General features: G+C 31.0%; 1 protein-coding gene across 4 annotated transcripts in view; it reads left to right on the forward strand.

Moving 5' to 3' along the window:
* LOC114121651 (unconventional myosin-Va) overlaps positions 1 to 26838 on the forward strand; it is a 66017-nt gene that overhangs the window by 24557 nt on the left and 14622 nt on the right. For 2 of the 4 annotated variants that reach the window (XM_027984072.2, XM_050203573.1), the window contains exon 3: positions 25353 to 25682. In XM_027984072.2, coding sequence (XP_027839873.2) covers positions 25353 to 25682 — 330 coding nt within the window. Of the gene's footprint in view, positions 1 to 14093; positions 14479 to 25352; positions 25683 to 26838 lie in introns of those variants that run through there. The other 2 variants (XM_027984075.2, XM_050203576.1) reach the window with 2 other exon arrangements.

The raw sequence follows: 26838 nt of genomic DNA on the forward strand, positions 1-26838 counted from the left end.
TGTTTAGAAACACCGTGTCCATGAATCCTATTCGGTCTTTTAAATTGGGTTTCTTTGCCGTATTAAAAATACTAACGTTGTACGATTTTCAATATCAAATTTCGATAACTATATACTAGTACTTCAGAAAAATGTTCACGTTACATAAATCTAATTAATTTATGTACGGCATAAATATATAAATAAATAATTATCACACATTATTTATGTCATGTATAAGTGTAGTGTGTACATATAAGTTAAAAATAAAATAAAAATAAAAATACAACAATAACCAGTTTCGTGCAGTTAAACGTAAAATCAATCTTTGAAGACGTCCTATCCAAGACAATCATGTTTACAGGAAACCTACCCGACTAGAGAATGTTTTTTTTAAGAACGAAAAGGGTTCGTCGGTTCTCATAATATGACTCATACCCGAAACAATAATAATAATAAAATATCTATAAACAGTCCTTATGTATATTGTTTAACTATACTGTATATATTATAATATTATCATATGTTATTCTTTTCAGAATATAATTACCGATTTGATTTTGTTTACGGTTCCTTATATCTTAATCTAGTTTGGTGTTTGAGACACCAACCACCACCCTTACATGGGATACTATGCATCCACATAATAAGCGAGAGATAGAAAACAAACTTACAAGTGTGTGGTCCTTTTATTTGTCTGGTCTTCAAAATACATCAGCTGTATTATATTATTATGAGTGCGTTTATTACTTTATAACGTTCCCATATCGTGTACAATATACATAGTATAATAGATATTATATACATTTTATATTATAATGTACTACGTTGAATCCCGATACTATATACGCGTTCGAGTAGTAGTTCCTATGTATTCATGCTGTAGATACTTCCACCACGTTCTACCTTCCTTTTTTATCTAATAATAATGCATTTTTTTTCAATATTTCTGAAAAACCATATTTTAAATACTAATACAATTTTATTAAACATTTAAGCAGTGCCCTATAGTGGTACAAACTTATTTTTTCTAAATAATGAACACTATTCTATTGCAAATTGTTAACCAATTGATTTTTTTGAAAATGTTTATTCATCTAAATCAAAATTAGAACGAGAAGCTTTTATGTTTCTGACTTGTATGCACTAAAGATAATTGTTCAAGTAAAAATTTCTTACATTAAATATAAAATAATAAGTATTAAATTTGTAATATTTAATCTAGTAATTATTACACTCCGACAATTTTGACAAATTATATCTTTTATTTTTAAATTTTAATAACTTAGGACCTTCATTATTTAAAAGAAACATTTGGGTGAACATAATACTTATAATGAATCACTCTATGTATATTTTCTAACCCATTAACCATTAACACGTAAATCGAGGAAGACCAATAAAATAATTAATCAAACCGATGGGAATCTGTCTGAAACGAGTTTCGTAGTGTATCATAATATTATAATGTATGTAGTATGTGTGTATATATGTGTATATAATATATAAACAACCATCCATTATTGCGTTTTATAGAAAAGTGTGCTTGCGATACGTATAGCGAGTGTATATAACTATTTAGGGCTTCTAAAGATACGCTTTGCGGTCAATGTCACTAACAGTTGTCGGTTATCACTTTTCGCGAGCGAACGCACACAAATAGATATATTTTATAAGTATAATATGGTCTTCAATACTTCAAAGACAGTATTCCGCATACATCCGGGTGTGAACAAGTACCTATATGTGACGGAGCGCGTACGGTGTGTCGGTGTACATAATACATTATAGGTACGGCTACGTACCTATCAATTTTGCATCTTTTTTCCGTTTCTTTGCAGTGATGGCTGACATGTTTTTATTATTATTTATTTTTCAGACACCTTTTCCGATGAATAAAAATCCCCTTTACGTTTACGTTATTACGGTACCCGGATAATCGTGTTTTAGGCTCATTTTTCTAATCCGCAAAACTCGTTTTGGAAAATAATAAATAATAAATAATATATAGTAATAGTACACATAACAACACACATGGGTCGTGGAAACCAGTTAGCCGTGGCCGCCGAAGGCTGTTCGCGGACACTGTGTGATATTGCCGCCACGCAGGCCTTCTGGAAATGTCAATAACCCACTTACCATACACGTAGCACTGCAGATATAGGAGCTGGAACCCGTCGTTAAAGTCCTTTGGGTCGACGACAGTGCAGCCCGCAACCAACATAATGATGAACGAACGCTTTTCTTTTTCACGAAAAAACTAAAAACCCTATAAATTTGAACACAAGTGTATTGGTTATTGAAATTGAAAAAAAAATCGTACACTTGAATATATTGAATTATTTTGTAGGTACCTCGTACCTTTATATAGTTTTAATGACGACGAACTTTATCGTGATGGTATCTACTTGACGACGAAACGCACATATTTAGTTCGATTTTCTATTTTGTATTGCTCACGTTTTTATATTATATACTTCTAATATGTTTTAATGATAGTTACTTCACAATAATATCGATTTGCTACTACGCTACTTACGCACGTTGTAGTATCATCTTATTATATCCCCTTATGAGTTTGTTTTTTAACGTTGTATTATTATTATGTACGAATTAAACCTAAAATACATATCAGACCTAAGCGTATTTACAACCCGCTAAGTACGGATATAATATATATAATGTTAGATCGATCAAGTATAAGTAACATGTTATTAAATAAATAACATTACAGTCAATCATACGCGTAATGAATAGTTTGTAGTAGTATTTTTACTTATATTATTGTCATTATAGTTTAGCCAGTAGAAAAGGAGTTAAGATATTAGGTATGTTAGATACCTAGTTAATGTACTTAACATATAAACTGCGGAGTTGTATGTTGATATATCGTGAGTATACACGGTAGTGCTCAAGTTTAAAACTGTAAAGTATAATGACATAAGCAAGATTATGATTTAATATTTATGGTATTTTGTCATAAATGTGAAGAAATTCTCTATAACTTACATTTATTTTTTAGAAGACAAAAAAATAAATTGCAAATTAACTAGGTAATAGGAAAAAATTGAATTTGTATTTCTCTTGCTTTGAAAAAATTGTAGCAAGAACTCAATAATACTGGTGGAAATATTTAAATATATTTTTCTACCTAATTATTATATATGTTTAGTACAGATAAAAATAGTAGAGTGAGTTATTTAAATTTGTTTTATGCACCAAAGATACAATTTTATATACAAATTTTAAAATGCCTGTAAATAGCTGAAAAATAGTTAAAATATTTTAAATTATATTATACATAGAAATTGATTTGCATATTATACTTATAAACATTTGGTGTACAGTTTAAGAATATGCGTACAATTTTATTGAAAACTGGTCTTGTGTTAAAATTACCGTTTTTCCTTGCCTCAGCAATACCTATTAATTATTTTTATTACCTATTACCTATTACTTATTGAACATATTTTATGATATAATTTATTATATTGCTATTAAAGTAATTTATTTAACAACTGATTAGTTGAATATTTTTGCCGAAAACATTGCATTTTCTTATATTGAAATTTTTATATTTTATATTTTGTACCCATAAAGCCTTTTAGTAACGTGCAGGGTATGAAATGATATTATGATCATTATATCACAGCATTAAAATGTCATATAAATCTCCGTCAATAATTTTATTCCTAATAAAAAACGGATGCTCTTAAGATAAATATTGTTGTAATACGTTAATACCTAAATTGAGATTTGAAACACACCGATATCTTTGTCCTGAAAAAATATGCGTTTATATTTAACGGAATTATTATGCCTATTTATATTATGTTATATATGCCTAGCCACCTAGGTTAGAGATCATCTAGGTTCTTTAAAATTTATACTGCAGCAGAGGATTATTAATGTTGGAAAAATACGCTTTACGGTTGGAATTTCATGTTCGATACATCGGTTAGTTTGTTTTCCTCTCAAAGATAAAAAAAAATATTTCGTTGAACATTTTTACAAAATTTATGGTTTATAATATGTGTATTATATATTTTGTGTTTTATATTATATATCATGTGTTGTATAGTATATAACTATCTCGTCTGCACTGTTTGGTTACACACAGCATTGATAACACGATGACTTTTTATTTTGTCGACGACGGAAATGGAGGTACTCGCATGGCCAGAAAATAGTAGATAGTATAGGTACGAGGTACCTACACACTGTACACTCACGTACACAATAATATTATTCATAGTATTAAAATACGTAAACAGCGGGTGGTTTTTTATTTATCGTTGTCCGTTTTGTAAAACGTGAACCGCGGGCACGCACGACGATAATATTATGTTCTGAAACAATAATATTATACGTATTATCACAGCGGTCGATGATGTCGGAAAAATTAAATTACCACCTGTAAGCGTCATTATAATATTATGTGACGGTATAATACACATATCTTATTGCGCGGTGAGTGACGAGTTAAGTGAGAATCCTGAGTTTGACCGTTAAAATCGTATATCATAATTCAATATCTTTGTATATATACCTATAATCTATTTATATAATATATATAATCTACATTTGAATTCTCTATTTTATCCCTTTAATAATACGTGTTTATTCAAATTTTGGTTTTTTAATTGTTTAGTTTTCTTAAAATCATATTTTGTAGTTACCATTTTTTATACAAATTATTTTCTTTTACTCATATTCATATCATTCATTTTGAATGTTTTAACACTAGATTGTTTTAAACATGTCGATGGTCTAGTAGTTTTAAATTTATTAAACTCTATGATGTACTAATGATTATACAGGTTTAATAATTTATACTGGTTTTGCATAATTAGATATTATTTTAAACCTAGTAGTATTTATATTATAGTACTAAAATTTTTAGAAACTTTATTAAAAAAACGATAATACATTAATATTAATAACTTCAATTTTCAAATATTCACATAGTTTACAATATCAACCCACATTTTCACGGACTTCTATACTATTAGGCATACAATTTAATAATAGTTCGTTTGAATTTAGATTCAAAGTAACATTTAAAAATTGAAATAATAAGTTAAAGTCAAAATATTTATTAATTAATTTATATTTAATTTGGTTAAAAAAATCATCTGCTCGATATTATATGTATTAAAAAAAATGTTGTTCTTATTTTAAAAAAATAGGAAATTTTCACCCCTACAGGAATCTATCCTTAAATGATACAAAAAATTTAAGTAAATATGTATTCTTTATGTACATACTCTAAAATTTTAAAACCTAGAATTTAAATAAATGCATTATTAAAAAAAGGAGGGTGAAGGGTTGGTACTAGTCTCTCTATATATTGGCCAGTGGGTGGTGTTCAGGTGTATTGCATATAACTATTAATATATTATTATGTCATATAATATCTATACGTATTATGTGTCTGAGGTCTACTTTTAACCACACTAAGCGATATCATTGACCAACTATACGTTATTAACGAATTTTCATTCATATGCATTTGCACCTGCAGTATATGCTATTTTATCATACATAATACATATTATTATACAGTGGTAGGTACATATAATCGTTTCACGCAATTACGACTTCGAGACCCAGGTGCAAAAACATTTTAGATGCCCTTGCTCGGTATAGGCGTCGTAGGCGTACTTCGAAAATTAGCCTCTCACTCCGAATATTTAGTCTAATCATTAATATTGTGGGTGGTTTATGGGTATTTGGTCACCCTCGGGGCTTTGATACTTAACAATTTTATTAACATCGGACATTCCTCATTCGATATTCTTATAGAACACGTACAATTCATATCTACCGAAAATATCATATGTGACGAATGACAATTAAAACTTTTAGTATGTCATCGCCAATCGCCATTAGAAAATTCCTGTTAATTTAATAGTTTTGATAATTATAATTTATTAGATATGAATTTAATGGAAAAAATATTAGAAATTAAATATAAGCATACCAATACATTTTAAAATTAAAAAAATAAGAAATATCAAACAACACGCAACATCACTTTTTATCTTTTTGTTATAAATACTTGTAATTCAAATAAAGTCGTATACTATGCGATGATTAAATATGATATAATTTTCTAAATATTCGATTGCTTTTTGAAACTTTTCTTGATGTTTTAATATATACAAGGTGTAATCGCTGTTAAAATGTTCTTACAGCAGTTTAAAATTATACTCATTTAAAGTTGTCCATCGAGTTGTTAATTAAATGGGTAATATAGTACTATAGTAGAATAGTCAATTAACACGTTTGACATGAAATAGCACCACAATAGTATCAATAACTGCCGATTAATTAGATCGGGCTAAAGAAAGTTTTAAAGAGAGTTAAATGACTGCAGTCTAATGAAAAAATCGTTTGAAATTATCATCGGCGCTATATGCATATATTATACTCTTCGGACCACATCTCGTGGGCTGTGGACCACCACACAAACCACGCTTAATCAGACACCGCGCCATTTAATGGAGTTTAATGCATTCGCGGAGGACACGGACTGGCCGACCGACGACGGAAATTATCGCGGTTCGTGGTAACCCGCGCTCGCGAGTTAACCATGTGAACAGCGTGGACCGCAGTCAAGATGATTGCCGTATAATTATTATAATTTACGGTACACTTGTAAATGAGCGATTGCAATATTTTCCGTTGGTCAACGGTAGGTTAATCAATGAGAGGAAAACGCGTTGTCATCGACCATTTTCTAGGCGCCCGTTTAATTCCCTGGCTGTAATCATATCGTTTTTACATCAGCGTTCGCTAGTGAGTGAGGTGCAATTGTGCATTATTGAGAAACAATCTATGAATATATTTTGTACATGCTTGCGATACGAAACGCATCGCTGGCATTTTCCGAGGCTTTACGAATTTATTGACAAGGATATTTTTTTAAGCGCCTTCAAAATAAGTAATAATCTCTAAATTCATTGTAATATATTCGCGTTGTTGTTAAGTGATTGGTTTTCATGTTGTATAGGTATTTATAGAAATAATGGACTAAGAAATTATATAATTACAATAATCATCTTATCGTGTGATGTTGTATGCGGAAGTGTGGAACTTTGTTTTGGACTTGGGGTCGTCACGCTATTTAATTAAAATTAACTCCCTCTTCCCAAATCGGCTGATATGACACTCGTATGAACGGCCAACGACTGGGGCTCTGTATCGGCAGATCGCCCAGAGACTGCTCTTCTCGGCGCGCGTGTCGCATGAGTTGCGTTTTATTTACACTAACATTACCTGCGACTCTGCGCACACATTATAATAATATACAAGTACACCTGGTATATTATATATTATGCACATGCGTGTTCGAAATACGCGGATAATGATATTAATTATACATCACGCCAGGCACGTACCTATACATAAGTAGTAGGTATAATGATAATGATTAATAACACCATATTATAATAACGACGACGCGAGCGAATACAAAAAAATTATTGTTTCGAATAACCCGACGCGTAACGACTTGCAGCGGTTTACTCTTATATGGGGTATTATAATAATATCATAATATATTGCGCTCGCATTAGTGAGAAATAATTATCCTCGTGAAAGCATATCATGATGATATTATGATAATGTGTGTACATTCTGCAGGAACGAAACGAAATTATTCCGTTTTTCGTATATTAACCGATGACCGAGACGCATCCATCAATTTTATTATTATTATTATATGACGTATAGATGGGCGAGTGCGCGCAAAAATGTTATTTATGTGACAATAAAATATACCTATAATATCTGTCTTCGGGAAATCAATTTCGACTCTCCCTATGCTTGCCGTAATGCCGTACATACGTTTTATCTACCGCTTGTACTGCACCTACACGCATTTTCAACGCGTTATAATATTTATTATTAATTTCGTCCGATCGGAAGCCGTTTCTCGGAGACTAGAGCGGTAGGTATGAGTGTTACGACGATTTCCTCGACAGCATGTGTAAATGACGAACGCGCGTATTATAGTCCTCTTTCGACTTACTCCGTTGGAACGGTTGTTCGATTTTCGTGATTTAAAGTTGAAAATTTGCCTCCTACAAGTATACTTACTTTTTGGTCTGGTACGGTTTACCGGTAGCGTATGAGGAAGAAAAGGCCTCAGAGTCGTCTCTTTACATACACAAACCTGTCGGTCTTCGCAGTACGCTCGGGAGGAATAAAACGCTGCGATCGCCTCGAAAGTCGCGGCAGCAAACCGTTAAGTCGTCCCAGTAGAAGCCGCCGCTCGCGCGTCCGTCGTACGCATTATATATATATTATTATTATAGTAGTCGTAGTGGCACGTCGATAATTCTCTCGGCGGAGGCTCTCCAGCCTCCGATGCAGTAAAAACAGTCGTATTATATTATTATATTATATATACGGCTACTCATACTGTATATATACACACACACGACGTACCTACCCATACACATAATGTATATCCGATATTCGTGTATGCCTATTATACGAGTATAAACATTCCCTGCACACACACACGCGTATATTAAGGAAAGGGTCGGTGGGGAAGAGATAAGGTGTTTCTCTCCATTCGGTTCTACCGTCACGGAGGCGGCGGCGTCGGCGGTGGCGGCGGCCCGTGGTAGAGGTGAAAGAGAGTTCGAAGAAATACCCAAGGCGCAGGTATTATGTTATGTTCTCTTTCTCATTATTATTTTTATTCTTTTTTTTTTTTTATGTTTTATTTCTTGTTTGTTCAAAACCTGTTTTCGTACCCGGCTATAGGAGTCTGTGCGCCGCCGCCGTCCCCACCGTCCTCTCGACTGTTGCTTGCCCCCTCTGCGCAACATCACAGGACCGATTTTCCACTCGCCGTACGTGTAGGTATACATATATATCATCGTGTGTACAGGTATACGATGTCGGGTGATCTCGTATACATATGTGTGGCCCTGGACAGGTGTATATAATGGCAGATACGAAAAACATCGATGTCGTCTCTATAGTTACTGCCGCTGTCTAGCAGGGAAACATCGATGTTTTTCGTCTCCACATTATATTATTACTCCATCAAACGTTCGTTTTCTTTTTTCGTGGTGGGAACCTAACCTTCGTTATATAAGTACCTATTTAAATAAACGTGTATGATAAGCCCGTCAATGCTTTCCCTAAAAGGTCGAAAAATGCAATCTCTTCCGTGGCAGACTTATATAGGTACGCGCGCTGCGACCGCCGTGACGAAAAGACGAGAAATGATCGAACGAGCGAAAAAAATCGAATCTATTATACCGGCAAGAGCGCCAAGACGATGGCAAAAAATTGTCTCGGACAATTGAATCGGTCACAAAATTATTGCGCGCCAAATGTTCTCCACGTCATCTGCAGTGCGTTTAACGTTTTTATTGTATATTATGCCCATGACAATTATTATTGCTATATAATATAACATGTTATAGTATCAATACCGTAAAATGTTATACTGACTGAAGTCTGTAGACTTTTTAACTCAATTTTTTTATCGTATCATCGTGCGTTCGACCGAAATAATATAGAACCTAATATAATATATATTTTAATGGAAATGTCCATCCGATAGTGTGCATAAGGTATTTCGGGTTTGATATGGGTAAAAATACGCACTTGGAATTGAATAATAGGTATCTGATTTTATGATTATAGAAAACATTTAAATTATATATCAGGTATAATGTATGTGTATTTCAATTCGTCGAATAACCCACACACAATAAATAGGCATACCCCATAAAACAGCATATATTTCAATGACGTTGTTTGAATTAACATTTAAATCGTTTTTTTAGTGCTCAAAATCGTTGTCGATTACTCTGTTATTTATGCCGTAATGCACCCCGTGTACATATATATTGTATACACACGCTCTTTTCATTCATAAACTTAGTTTATTTTATCGTAAGTTTTTTTTTTTTAAACACAATTATTTATCTGTTTTACTTTAATAAATAAACGAAATTTATTTTTCAACATTCATAAAATTATATTCAATTAAAGAAGGTAGAGATAGGAATATCTTATATCACGAGTATTTCAATGCATATACAATATTCATTCAATTGTACTCGTTGTCGACTTATAACGTGCAGAACACATACAATAACATAGTATAAAATATAATAATAGAGGACGTAATATTATTCAACACATTTTGTATGCCTAATATATTTATATAATATTATGTAGGAATATATTATGTATAATAGATTTATAATAATATATATAATATTATATAGTAATAATTATTTTATGGGGCACTGTCTGTTTCTATTTAGTAATTGATGGTGAACGGAAAATTATCAAGGAACATCATTACCTATATAGATAAATCTGGATAAATGTATTTGAGCTTTCGCTATTTATTACACAGGGGTTTCTTATTTAAATAAGTCCGTTGACCATAATGTGCGTTTGTCGACTGGCATTATAAGTATGCATTTACAACGTATTAAAATATAAGTATACTTTGTACTTATATATACTATCCATATAATACTTACGCTTTACTGAACAACAGAGTGCATAGTATCGAAATAATACGCTATAACATTACATTTTAAATATACAGATAAACAGATATGTATATAAATATATAAAAAGAGATATACATATGTGTGTGTGTATATGTATGAGTGGATGGAATTAAAATAATTGGATAAATCTATTTAAAAAACCTGGTCTCGTCAGAATGAATATATTGTGATAAAAATTATATTTATACTATGCATATTGCATGTATATAAATGCAACGAGCTGCATATTATGTATACATATGTATAATATTGTATACACGTATTATGATTTATAATTAATAATATTCTTAAGTTATACAGTTATTATAGCATTTCTAAATTTATTATTACAATATAATTATTTTATTGTGAACCACGAATTATCTTAGAAAATTAAAGTATTCTCAAATTTGTATTTAAAGAGATATTGATAATTATAGAAAAATATAAAATGGTAAATGTGCACGTTTAAAAAAAAAGGCTCAAATTCTTTGTATTTTCTAAGATACTATCCACTCCAAATAAAATTATTATCCTGTAATCACAAATGTATAGTATTTCATATAAATTAAAAACTATGTAATATCATCACTAATTTATATGTAATAATGCTTAATAGTCAATAGGTTCACAATATATTTTATTCTTTATAAACATCGTATTCAATAAATTGATGTTACTACTTACTAGACAATTATCAGTATAACACCTTGTAACCGTGGCGGACAATCAAATTTCACAAAGTCCGAACTTCCTAGTTTCTATAGCTTGTACCTATGTATTCTGTAGGTACTATCTGACTGTCTGTGTGCATTTAGTATATTATATTTTTTATGTATAAGTACCTAATTAATTACACGATGGTATAAATTCTTGTTTTGGTACATTTCAACTATGATCCAGTGGCGCTTATAAGTGGAGGGGACGATATGTGGATCGCCCCCTTGGAATTTTATTTTGTATATTTTATATTATATGTATATATCAGAGGTGATTTTATAGACTTCTGAGTTGTTTTAGGTTATTACAATTGACAAAAAAAAAAAAAAGTTGTTAATAATCGTTGCGATCGACTGGTATATACTAGGTATATATATAAAAATGTTATGTGGTTGGAGAGGATTGGATTTAATTTCACCCCCTCCCCTTGAACATCATGTTTAAGTGTGTAACCTAAAATTGTTCACAATCATTAATTGTATACGATGAAAGAGTTTTGAATCGCATAAATTATCTTTTAAAATTTAAGTCATAATATTTTGCTACTTGACACGAATATTTAAACGCATTATTGTCATATGTGATAAAAAAAAGTATTTAATCAATTATCCAATATATTTAAATAGTTTTACTAGAGTTCGAATTATAATTATGTATCCCGAAAATTTTTTCGATTAATAAATTACGCATCTTTCGATAATTATTTTTCTTTTTTATGTAAATAGATTTTTATACAGCACAATGTAATATTTATATATACATATCTTTAAATATTTTAGTTAACATTAATTATTAACGTGCTTATTTTTACATTTGTCTCATTTTTTTTTTAATTTTAATAGTTTATAAATTAATTAACCAAATAAATAATACCATTTTAGATTTTAAGCGTATTAAATTTAAATCGATTGATATATTCTTACTACATCGATATAGATATAATATAATATATTTTAACTTTTAATTAAAACAATAAAAATATCTTAGTAGTGTTTAAATGCTATTATAATTAATACAAATTTATCTTCAATTCTAAAGAATATGTCTTTGTGTATATGTGTGCAATAATTATCATTAAAATATAAACACATTATAGCGCGTATTTTATTATTCAGACTCTGATACAAAATAAAAAAATAATTTAGTTGAAATACTCTTAAAATTTTATGTAAGTAACTTATTCAACAAACAATTGTCTAAGTAAAAGAATATATTACCTACTTACACGAGAATTTGTTTTTATTCTCCAACCATACTTATACAATATATTCTCATCTAGAAAATATAAATTTAATATTAAACGTGTTCGATGATCCATAAATCTTGTTGTTTCTTTACATTCTTCAGTATCACGAATCTTTTATAAAATGTAGTACGCCGCTAAAATACGTATTGTTTAAGCCTTATACCTTATTAAGTATCTTATAAATAAATTGTCGCAGTTGAAACAATATAGATAATAGATACATTTTAAGTAGTCACAAATCACAATATTCATAGATTATTCGAGCTTACATTATTAATTTTATTTGCAGTTTGATACAATTAAAACATTTATACGATATTACGTAATTATATTAATTATTGTTGATTTTATAAAAAAAACTTTTGGTCTATATATTTTTATATTGTCAATTTGTCCTGTATACAAGGACATTGATGTATTATTTTCATTAAATTTAATAAATGTGTTACTATATTTTTCCTGTAATACTGAATTTAATTAAACAATAGTATATATCATATTTTTATAACATTAAGAATTGGTTATATACCAAGGACTAGTAGATTACATTTAAAAAAACATGGAAGTTAGCAAGAAGCGAGTTGGCACAAGGAATATTTTCTTCCTTATTAGTTTTCACGTAGATATACTCTCTTATTTTAATAATAACGTTTAAAATAAATTATCATTAAGTGGTAAAATTAGTTATAAATGCAGTATATTTAACACATATATTTTATTATATTTTATTTCTACGAAAAAACAATTTACAGTTAATATCATAATTTAATGGAGATGTATGTCATAATAGGTACCTAACCAATAATCATTGCTTACAACACTATTATTGCATTATATTATAACTTATAACGCGAACGATAAAATATCGTTGAAATATAATATGATAACGTCAAACACTATTGTTGTCACATACAATTTTTGTTTTAGTATAATAAACGTACTGCTCCGATTAATTTTTAAAATTATATAATTATCTGAAAATATGTGTTTTAGACATATTGTTACCGTAAACCGAATCGCGTGAAAGCTGTTATCTAAATGAAATTTTTTTTTGTTAAAAAATTAAATCGCTTGTTATAATGTAACGCGCATTCAACGAATATTAGGTACGTTTTTCATATTTGTGTTTCGTTTAGGCGTTTGTTTTACACTTATATAATACATTCGCGCACCGCAGCGACGGTCAACGGTCGCATTGGTATCCAAAACGACAGCGGTATATGGTAAGCCGTTAAGTGCACTTTAACGCAACACGCTGCAGTATATTATGCGCATTCGTTCTATACCTATAATGTGATTTCCGGAAAACAAAAATAAACGAAAAGTAACAAACCGAGAAAGTCGGTACGAATGACCTTGATTTTGATTAACCCCCGCGGCCGAGTAGCAGTAAAAATATAGCGAGCAAGCGCAGACCACAGATATAATAACGATACGACTCGGGATGGAAACGCGACGCGCGGGTACCTTATATACCTGCCTACCTGTTGCCTATAGTTGCACGTCCTGCCGCCTACCTTTTAGACACGCCATGTATCGATAGTTAGCGCCGCCGCCGGTGCTCGATAGTTGAAGAATCCTCCCGCGGTCGTCGGTCCGCCGCCGCCCCGAGCTCTCTCGCTGCCGCTGCAGTCCGTGTCCGTCCGCCGCGTTGTGCGATCGTGTCCGTTCGCCGTATCTGTTCGAATTTTTTTTTTTTTGCGTAATTGTCTATGTATTGTGCGCGAGTATTCTTGCGATGAAGTCGACGACTTCTCGTCAAGCTGCAAAACAAAGTTAATACGTAATTCGGACGAGTGACTTGCGGCAAGAACCGCGATGACTTGGCGACGAATGAAGACGGCAGTTCCTTAGAGAAACACGCGTACCTACCTATATATACCACCGTGCCTGATTCGGGTGTGATGGCCAGCGTGGGCCATTCTAAGGTGTTCATACTCGACAAATACTTCACGGAGCTACAAAAGTTCTGGGAGACGGAAATCAAGTTGCAAGGTAACGATAATGTCCTGATATTATTGTCGTTATAATGATTATTACTGTCGTCGTCGCGAGTCTCCGTGCAATCTGATATAATGTATTCGATCATCAATCATATCATTATATTCTAATTATTCCTTTCGATTGTGTAATGTATCTCGAAACGTGTGACTCGTACTCTAATACCCATGATTCGTGTTATCTACTCGTTATTATTGAATAAATTAGACTATGTGATTAGATGATTATCTTTATAAACACATGCTCTTTTCAAAAAATTGTAATGAAAACACTAGTAAAAAAAACCGTTATCCTTGAGAAAGAGACAAAATTATTAAACTACAACTACAGTATCATCGTTTTCCCCAGCGGCGCAACAGGTGCCTTAATTTGTATTTTAAAAACGAAAAGGGCACGTCATTGAAAATGATGTCTTAAATTATGTACGTTTGTCCCAACAATAAGGAATAAAGAGCGTGGTTTTCTGACGTGTTTCAAGATAATAAACGTTACGGAACAAAACATCAATCAACGAAAACTATACAAAAACAGAGTTAGTTTTTTCAAACTATCACACGTTTTTAACAAAACATACTTATTATTATCGAACGCACCTTCTAATAGTGGAAAATGATTTGTTATAGGAATACTAAGATGGAATATTTTGACAAAATAAGATATTAAACCAAAAATAGATAGATGATTTATCAAAAAACTAGTTCTTAAAATATTAATACCACTACTTTTATTAATTCTATTTAATAGTATGATAGTATTTACCAAACCCATACCCTTAATAAAAACAACAATGTCCATTTTGTAAACCGTGTTTTCGCAAAGATGGTAGATTTAATCGTGTTCGATATTTTGTTTGTTTATAAATAAGACGTATGGTATTCATATTTCGTATACTTTTTTTTTAATAATAATATAATATATAAAATTTATAAAATTGAAAAATAAGGTACAAAATTTGCATACTTTTTTTGCATATTGTATTCAACAATTAAAATTAAATTAAGAACTTATTTACTCATTATAGTATATATTTTATACTCGATTTTATACTTCGATTGTCCTTTTAGGAACTCCCTAAAGTTCTATGTCATAAAGTTATGAAACCGTTGATATTTCCCTAAACAAAACATACGAGTTTTGTAAAAAAAATAAAACGATTTTTATCAATGGCATTATTTTGTGGTTCATATGTACATGTTCGTATTTTGTAAGTAATATGTGTATGTATATCATACTATAATATTGTGTTCTCCGTCGGTCCAGACGGCGGTTTCGTTCAAGGACAGGACCTTTACGAAGTCCGGTTTGGAGGGCATATATTATACGGGTCTTCTCCGGTCTATACGGTTTGCATCACGTTGTCGTCTGCCGGATCTACACGTTCGATATTTTGATTTTTTTTTCAACTCGATAAAACAAACATTAAATTCGTGCTGATTTGCCGAGTATACGTCGGTTTTTGCTCATCATTATAATATAATTATGCGTAATGTTGAATATCTTCAAATACTGACCGTATTTAGTCTACAAGAGCACGTATTACAATATTACATACATTTATATGTATATATTATATATATAATAATATAATATATTATATTGAGCTGAACTGCTCGTATAAATCACTCGATAAGGGCCTGAAGTGGCGGGTACACCAGTCGTCCGTCGGCTCCTTTGACTCGCGACGTCCCGTAACGCAGCACGAAACCCGACTTGCATGTGCGTGTGTGTTTGTATGCATGTTGTGTGTGGATCGATTATTAGTTTTTTTGTATATAATGTCCCACAGTTCTCAAGGTCCTACCCCGAACGATGGCTGACCATGTAATATTATTTCATTTTTTTCCTTTTCATCCGTCCTCGTATTTGATGCACGCCCACAACAATAGGACCCCAAATATCCGACCGTATTTTTATATACTACGACACCAAAGGTTCTTAAATACTAGTTTTATGATCAAAACTCTGACATATATTATTACAGTTTCATTTTATTTGTCAGAACGTCTTAATTCTCCAGTGTGACTGCGAGTGTGTTTATGTATGTTTAACCGTTAGACACTAACGCATTGAGAGATGATGTAGTTTCTGTTTTGATACAACAATATTATTCACTCAATAGTTATTACTTTTTGTATAAATTGAATCCCACACATTTGTTTTGCTCTGCTGACAATAAGACATAATAAGCAAAAAGTAAAAAATTAAATCATTTGTGTTTAAATATACCTATCATAAGAGTCAATATGAAGTTATACATCTTAATTCTTAATATAATATATATATTGTTATAAAGTAAAAAATTTAGTTTATGCAACTTAAAACTATTCATTTTTAATTAAATATTTTTTACTGTATGTTATACATTTTCACAAACTCTATACTAATTAAAAGTAACAAAATGTGGGAAACATCTTTGTTCGTTTTTTAAATTAATTTTTACTACAATTATAGAATATATACTATATACTGAAAAATTCGTATCTTCAAATAATAACATAAAAAATAATAAGGCTAAAAATCTATCACACCATTGTATAATCGTCGGACTTTTTTGGACATTCGTTTCGCCAACGTTAAAAGGGGAGGCAGTTTATTTTAATTTTTAACAATACTATGTGATAATTAATCTTAATATTTCCAGTCTGTGGCATTTCTGGATCTCCCATTAACTATTATTTTCTACTTCTGACATCTGGAATCGGTATAGATACTTATAAACACTTGATCCTCGGTCGTAAATTGTATTATAGTTTTTCCAATATTTACGCTCTACTTGTTAAAATTTCATATCTTGACGTTATTTTGATAACGCTCGTTCGAAATGTAGATACCTTTACAAGATTTAGAACACAATATTACTTATGCGGCGTCACAGCTGCCAGGGCGAGAATAATATATCAATATGATATAACGTCGGATACGCGTGCAACCTACCTATAAATATTATAGGTAGGTGCACACTTTTTCATATGACTTGTTAACACTCAGGTAATACTTCCATTAATTTGAAACCCGATAACTCGTTGTTATTTTATAAAATCATTATCGGCGCTAGTGTTTTTTTCTCATGTAGAGATTTATACAGAGTGATTACTTAAACAAGATTTACAATAAACACTTAATATATCAAAAAGTATCCATTATCATTTTTGAAAATATTGTCATTAGATAATTTTAATTCATTACTAATTCATCACATTTTTGTAAAATATTTATCATTTTATAACTGATGTTTACGTTTTTGAGTAACAATGTACATTTTACATTTCTTATTCCGAAACAAAATATTTTTCGATTTTAAGTGCAAAATACACATGAAAATTCACCTATCTTGCTTGCCATAATTTTATTAAATTCTGAGTATACAAACAAAGATAATAATATTTTCAATAACATAGATTTTTATAAACTACAAATTGCAATTAAGAATTGCTTTTTTCGACAGTGTAAATTGTTAAAGTATCATTTTTTCAATCAAATTTTATGTATTAAGAACAAAAACCACTATAACAGGTTAAGAAATAACCTAGAATAGCGTAGAAAATATATGAGGCTCTTGAAAATTATGTAGTAATTTATTAATAATTTATATTTATATTGAAATTTCATAATTTGTAAAAAAATTCGAAGTATAAGTAATTAGTATAAATTAGACTAAATACTTAAATTAACTTAAATTTAGATGCTTAAATACTTTTAAAAAATTATTGTTAGAACAATTTACAGTAAAAAGGGATCGTTGTATTGTTTTCACATACTATTTATCGTGTAAACTAATAATATACCTATGTTGTAGTTTTTTAGCACAGGACTCTCTTTAAATAGTTATCAAATTGAATAATTGATTTTAACCTATATTTAAAAAATTCTAAAAATCGGCATTTTAATAAAAGCATAATTAAAAAGAGGAGTAGGAATATTTGAAGAATCATCCTGTATATAAATAAAAAGAAAACAGAAAAAATACCAACAGACAATATATCTACAGTTACTGCACTCGTGCCCTTATTTTGCGTAAGATGTCATGTTATAAGTGTTTAACAATGCGGATTCTGATATTAGATATAAAATATAACAATATTATACTTACGTGTAATTATCGGAAGAAGTGCGTTTTCAGAAGTGACATGTGTTTTTCGGTAGAGGTCAGCAGCAGCGACGGCAGCAGACGAAATTATACATTATACACACACACTCATATATAAGCGCGGCTTCAGGTTCATGGTTCATCATCACTATTATAATCAGAGGCCATTCTCCTCTCGGCCGCCCCAAGGTTTTTTCAGTTTTATTATTATTACAATATTACTCCTTTTTTCCCTTCTTTTCCTCGCGCTCGTTTTAATATATGTATACTGTATATATATATATCTATATATATAAGACTTGTGTGTATACCGTTTCAAGTTTATACCGCAAGTCGAGTGAACACACGTCGCTCATTAGTCATTTTCAGTACGCTTACACAGATACAAATATACACACACGAGCGACGAGCGACTTAGAGACCTGTACAGTAAGTGGTTTTCGATCTCTCGCGGGTCCGATGAAATGGAATTGACATGTTGACCGGAGGGGCTTTCTCTGTCTATTGGATCGAAATAAAAACATCGCCCCGAAATTTTATAAACATAATTTGAAGTATATTAAGTACCTACCGATACCTAATCTACACTGATATGTGTATTATACCCGTATACGTTTATTTTCGGATGATTACAATATCGGATTTTTAAATGATTTCAATGATTTTCGATTAATTTATTATTATTATGGTTGATTTTGTGTTTTATAATATGTACATTGTTCGTTATGTAGTCTGTTGTAATATAGTCCCTATAGTATAGAGCCGACATAATAATATAACGCTTTTTTAAACAGTATTATACCGTGGTTTTACGTGATATTTACCAATTCTTGCAGTTAAAGCTGTGCTATCCGTTACCGCTTATGATTAAAATCAGTTATTGTCATTGTATTCTAAACAATGCATTAATAATTCCTATAATTTGTTTCGTCGATTACACAATCGACTAGTCATTGACCAATTATATATATGTACTCTGAACAGATGGAGTTAAAAGTATTTTTTAAAGTTGTATAATTGACCAGACTAAACCTTCTTTAAAATATCGGAAACATAATATAGATTTGATCATTTTAATATTAATATCTTATACCTTCACCTTCATAACAGTTGACTTTTCAATCTTTTGTTTATTACTTAGAAATATAATTTATATAACTTTTGAATAGGTACGTTTATATCGCTGTACAACAGGGTTAGAATTAGCAATAATTTCAACGATTTTAAACTGTATTCTAAGTGGAATATTAACTATACAGACAAAATTGGAGCTCATATCCCCATCCCTAGTCATAAGTTATATGATAAATAATTTGTTTATTAATCATTATTAAATTCATTACTAAGTGTTCCAATATACTTATAAGGTCTACATAAAAATATAAATTATATCTAAGTTCTAATGATAACTTAAAATATATTATATTCTTTGAATAATAGTAAAAACTCAATTACAATATTATTCATATTATTAAAGTAATTTTAATCAATTCAATTTGTATAAATATATATTTTTTCAAATAAAAATTTTAACTATTTATCAAATAATATTTCACACCTATTGACAACTGAGTGATAATGATTGATAATAATTTTGGTCTCATTGTCATACTAATAATGAGTTGTGCAAATGTATAATGTATGAAACTAAAATTAAAAATTGTATATAATATAAAATATTCCAATACCTATATTATTCATTACTCATTAGGTATGTAAAAGATTGCAGCTTATTTTATTACTGATCCAGATGACGTGGTAGAATAAATAATTTTATCTCAGATATATTTTTTTTATTCTTTGTAGTTTTTATAGCTGACTGTCCGTGTTGTACACTTGTATATCATACTAATAAAATAATATTACTCGATACATTTGACAACCCGAGTTCGTCGTTCCATTACAGATTTTGGTGTAAGAAAGTATAAAAAAAAATTTAATTGCCATTCGATTTTTGATTGTTATCGGTGATGAAAATTATTGCTGCCTAGAAATATTTTCAAAAATTCAATCTCAATGTGTGTATCATAATGAAATGCGATTTCCTACATAGGATCATCGACAAAATCCGTGTAGGAGCGGTGCTCAAACAATAGAACACCCGCGTAGCTATTCTCAAAAACCTAAATAATTATATTATAATATATAGTATACTTATCCCGTGAACCATAGACGGAGACGTCACTGTTCGAAAATCGTTTTGAATTTGAAGACCGTTAAATTATGTACGGTTTTTAAAGATACCTATTTTTTAATTTGTAACGTACTTGCTTACACAGTTTTATTAAGTATGTTTTCTCGTCTTTAGCAGCAGTACTATGCTTATAGTTACAATAGAATGTAAACAAAAACGATATTAAATTCCATTAATCGAAGCATGTGAATAATACGCGTCTATGAAACTTTAATAGATACTTAAATGAAAAAAATCTGCATGCGAGATCTACACGCCGATTTGAGCATGGGATATCAAACCATACGTGTATTAATGTATATATATATATTATAAATGTGTGTACGCTACACAACTTATATATATATATTGTACGCATATTAACTGGAAACGCGTAGCTGCTAATTTACATTTATTCTTATACATAGTATATATTATGTATGTAAGAACGCAGTAATAAAATCGACAATATTTTTTAACCGTTATATTATATTATATAGGCAGTGGACATGTTTTGCAAAATGCAATAATAATAATAATAATATATTATATACTTACTCTTATAAAATACAAACGATGCGATTCTAACGAATAATAAGTATAATAACGACTGGAGATTTTTTCTCGGGGTATTTTTCGGAGATATTTTTTTATATTCTTTTTCCCGTATAGGAGATGCGTATTATTGTTATATCTCCGGTTATTTCGTATTTTATAGTTATTATTATACCTAACCTACCTACCTGCCCGTGGCTTTTGAATTTCACACCGTGAAAATATAATAATATAGTGTCGTGTTTTCGGCAAAGAGACGGATTGCGCGCATTGTGAAAAAAAAATGCGAAACACAAAATTCATCAAACCTTTTTCGGCGCTCGTGCACGTACACACTCTCGCACAATAGTATACACAAAGACGACGTTTTCGTTGTTAATAAACGAGGGTTTCAGTTCATCAAACGATTTAGTAGGTGGTACAGGGCCAGTGCATCCATCGAGCTGCCTGTTTGATCCGGGGCACGATGTTCACAGCATAAAATGTTCTCCGACAAACCAGTTTGCGTTCGAATAAATCTCGTCCGCATTTTCCCGACCGCGGACGAGACCTGTGAATTAATTACCGAATAAAACATATTATCGTCCTCTCCCTCTTTTGACGGGGAAAAAAACACGTTTTATCGCCACCTTTTCTCGAAATAAAAACCAAAAACGCACTCACACCGTCTTTCATCGTTGTCGCAACAGCGATTGAAATCTTTTTGGACTTTCGTGGTCTCGAAACGTACGTAGTATATTATATAATACATATACATAGGCACGTTTGACGTGTTACACTCGTATTATTTTATATAAATCATCGCAATATTTATACGCCAGACAGGTCACGAATAAACTCGATATTGTTAATACGCTCTTGTTGTGTGTATATCCGACCGTCCGCGTCGTAGTTGTTATTACAAGACGCCAGACGTGTTCTTCGAGTGGTAAAGTGTAGTACGAGTGTACACGTCTAATTAGTGCGTTTTTGTTTGCTTAAAATTGATAAAACGGTCAGGGACCAAATTTTAATTCGATATATAAACGCTTGTACGCTGTATTGCGTAAACCACTATAATATTATAATATATATATTGTTATTTTAGTGTTTACGGTTCCTTAAATGATCTTTCGGTCGATGGTTTCGCTAAGCAATTTTTGATTAGGCGCACTAAATTTGTCAAATTTTTGCGCAACCCTAGGTTACGTATTTGCAGGTCAATCTAAATAAACATATTTATATTTACGTATTTTATTTAAAAAAATTATGTATCTAGGTAATCAAAGAATAAACACTCTAATATTGATTTTTGCATACAATCATTGACAGATCCAGAGGAGTGAGCTTAGGCTAAGGGGCCCAGACCCCCCTCCTGACATATTATTTTTCCAATTTTTTAGAATCTTGATAATACTATATTTCAATCACAATTTTACATAATTGTCGCTTAATATATGAAATAATCAATAAATAAATTATTACAATGATACATTTTTAATTTAAGAATAAATAGTATATTATATTCTAATTGTATTTGTGTAAAAATTGTTGGCCCCTCCCCCAGATTTTTACTCTGTATCTGTGTCTGCCCACCAGTTTTACTAAAGACTTCAAAATAAAGAAATGATAAATTTTATTACTAACGATTGTCTAATATTTAATACTTCTAAACACAATCCGACGTGTAGGATATTGTAAAATATAACTATATTTACCGGATTTACGGATTGTGTATATAACTGTATATTGTATAAGAAGGTAGGTGAAACCTTAAACGTGAAAAATGCATTTCCTCATAACACAAACAGTCCTGCGTGTTGCAGGTCGTAGCAGGTTTGGTACTCGTTGTTAAAAATCAAAATAATTTATGAAATCATTACTCATGGTCGTCATTATGGACGGTTATAAATCTCTGCACGGCGTATATACGTATATTAAGTATATTATATTAATATTATTATAGTGACTCAATGTGGCGGCATCGGCGTCGGTGGCGAATATAATATATGGACCCCCAGCAGCCCGTGTCTGCCAGTAGAGTGTTCGGCGCATGTATATAACAGCCTCCGATATCGTTTTGTAGGCGACGTACGAAAAGATAATTTAGTGCGTTGAAAAGAAACGCGATTAGTGCGGGCACTGCAGCAAGATGAGACCCGTTTCGGGTCCAGACTTGACCTCCGCGCCCCGGTCACGTACCGCACGCGTCCGTAATATTCCCACGTCACTCGTTGCGATAATTTATCATAAAACTTAATGACCGACAAGGGGATCAATCGTGCAACCGACGAATTGGGTGCAGGGGGGGAGTCGACACTTCGAACTCAGCCTCAATCCAAATATGCGGTCGATTTTAACCCCCCACGCGACCGTTTGTGGTGAACTCGTTCGTTCAAGTACCTATATAGTTATATAATATAATTCCACAAAAAAACATTAAGCGTATGTCCCAATCCAAGCACATTATTTACACTATGAAATTTTCAAAAAATAAAATTTGTCAAGTACTGTATAGTAAAATTTATTGTTGTTATCATAAAAGACTCGGACTTAGAACCAAGTTGAAAAAATCTGATTCTGTAACCAAAAAAGGTAAAAAGCAAATCCAAAAGGCAAAAACGTTCATTAAAACCAGAAGTTAAATAATTTTTTTTTCTAGATTGAGTGTTATACCGATGTCCGATATTGACAGTAATCTTGATATAAATTTTTTGAAAACCAAAACTAAAAATAAATTAAAATATTATTGAAACAATAAAAAACCAATATATTATTATAATTGCATACATTGCTCTGTTTTAAATTCGTTTCGTAATAAAAATTTCCTAAAATCCATCTAAATATACAATCTATAATCAAGCTATCGGCTAGTTGAGTTCAACCCTAAAGATTAAACGTTATATCTAATACATAGAAAAATTTTAGTTATGATAGTTTTTAAAATTCAATTTTTTTAATAATATTTTATGCATTTATTATTTTCGAAAACCGGTATTTGTTTTATTAATTTTTTACAAACTTCTCGGCATTAAATACGGGTTTAACGTATACAATAATAGATGTTCTATCTGGACGAAATATCGCGCACGGCATTATAGGTTCAAAATCCAGATCACGCGTATTCCGCAAGATAAATAAAAAAAAATAAAAAATCAGCTTGTATAAATTTAAAAATTAGTCTTGTAATTACGTCGTCGCGACGACTCGTTGCTGCATAATCCAAATAAATTAAAAATATTTTAATTTAATCTATCGATGCCCAAACCTATAACCACACGTCTATAGGTATCATATTTATAATATAACTCGCGGACTCTCGGAACGTTCTATTATTTATGCGCATACGTTTATTTAAGTATAATAATTATAGATAGGTATAGATATTTGTATTTTACAACTAAACGCATGCTATGATTAATATTTAACATATTATTGTCGTGCAGCAGCAGTCGATTTCGCGTAAAGTATTTAAGTAGTATGTGTAAGTGTATAATAATCACATTATAATCGTCTGCGTTTTATTTTCAATCCATCGGACCAAATTTTACTACCTATTTATATTATTATTACGATTATAATCTCGATTTCACGCCACCACGACGGCGTCGCGGTGCTTGAGGTCGTATTTAATATTCATTATTATACATATAATGTAGGTGTCTAAGTTTTACATTTTCACAACTAGTATTTGCTCAAAAATCGAAATAACCGTAAAACGCGTGATAATTATAATCGTGATATTTATTTGATGAACCTAAAAATACCAATTATTTTTTAAAATACAATCGTCGCAAATTGTTTATTGTTTAAAATAATATTTATCGGAAAATACATTTTTCAACTGGCGCGTACTCATCCTGCATTTTCCAGTAATCACCACTTTTATAAGACCAATCTTACCTAAAGATATGTTCTATACGGTGAAATTGAACAGTTATTAGTCTATAGCTACAATTCACACGAATATAATTAAAGTATAATCGACAAAAACGAGATTTGATAACATTTTTGTATGATATCTTTCGCATTTTGATCAAAGTTTTAATTTTTAATTTTGTTTTGCTCTTGCAGACGCATCCTGTTCAAACGAGGCTGTGCACTTACAACAACGGTTGCGAAGTCTAAGCACCGAGTTGGTCACTCTTCGGAACAGTTTGAACCAGGGCCAAGGAGCGGCGGCGGCTCACGGTGGCCAGGGTTGTCCTCAACCGGCTCCTATCAAACAATCTTCCGGATCGAATTTCACCGGAAGCAACAATAACAACAGCAGCAGCAACAACAACAACAACAACAATAACACCATACTGGCCGCCGGTAAGTCCGCACCTAGCAGCCCATCGAAGTCTACGTTACCACCTCCAGTGTTGCCGAGGACTTCGTTGCCCACTTTACCCGTTTCAGGTACTATATTCAACGATAAATTGTGAGAGTTTGTGCCAAACACGTCGTAATAATAACCAAATAACATATGATAAATTTCTGTAAACTCTTTTGCAAAATCAACTTGTAAAAATGTCTTGTATATCGTATTACCATCGGCGATATTTGATATTCCATATGTTATTATATGCGCACGCCACGCGTCGTATATTATGTGCATTTTTACGACATTCGAGGTTTTTCAAATTCGAATAAATTTACAGCGTGCTATATTATATTGTACACACTATACATATTAAATTTATGTTATTATTTGTGGCCGTCAAAAAGTACATAATAATATTGTAGTATATAGCGAATACACGACGTTAAATGAAATGCAACACGTGTATTATTTTCTTATGGATTCGAAAAATGTTGTACACGTATTACAAAAATATATTACCTATTATCGTACATCAAATATGTCATATTAAACACATAGGCCAAGGTTTATATACACATTTACAAAATTATCCATATCTCCGTAACAACATCACTAAAACACGACGATTTAAAAACAAAACCCCGTTTTAAATTACTACAAGACTAAAATGTGTATAATTTATTTATCAAAATTGTCGTCGTGTCTATAACTTACTTATAAATTATAACGTCTTTCGAATGTTAGCATAGACCATTATTGAAAATCAAAAACAATCGTCATCTTCGTTACGACTGGCTTTTTTTGCTACATCCAATACCTATGTCCTATATGTATTTCAGTAGATAGGTAATCGATATAACATATTAAACGAATCAATTATAATTTATTCTCAAACCCCGGACTTGTATCCGATACCGCACCACCGTACCTAAAATACTCATGATGCGATATAAACACGACGTGCATAATGATAGCAATTCGAGTACGTAATAAAATCGGCCGGTAATTACTCCATCAACCAAAAAGTCGGACATAATAATATTATATCCTATTAGTGCGAATCATCCGTCTCGCGCGTGTATAATAATTTATCCATTATATTATGTAGGTATATATACGTATAGCAGCGTACATTATGTTAAACGTATACAGTAATAATTATACCTTTGGTGAAATTAATTTCCTCGTAATCAACGACAACAACTGTAATATATAAATAATAATAATAATTATTATTATTTTATTTATTTT

The sequence above is a fragment of the Aphis gossypii genome, chromosome 1 (assembly GCF_020184175.1).
Source record: "Aphis gossypii isolate Hap1 chromosome 1, ASM2018417v2, whole genome shotgun sequence".
NCBI lineage: Eukaryota > Metazoa > Arthropoda > Insecta > Hemiptera > Aphididae > Aphis > Aphis gossypii.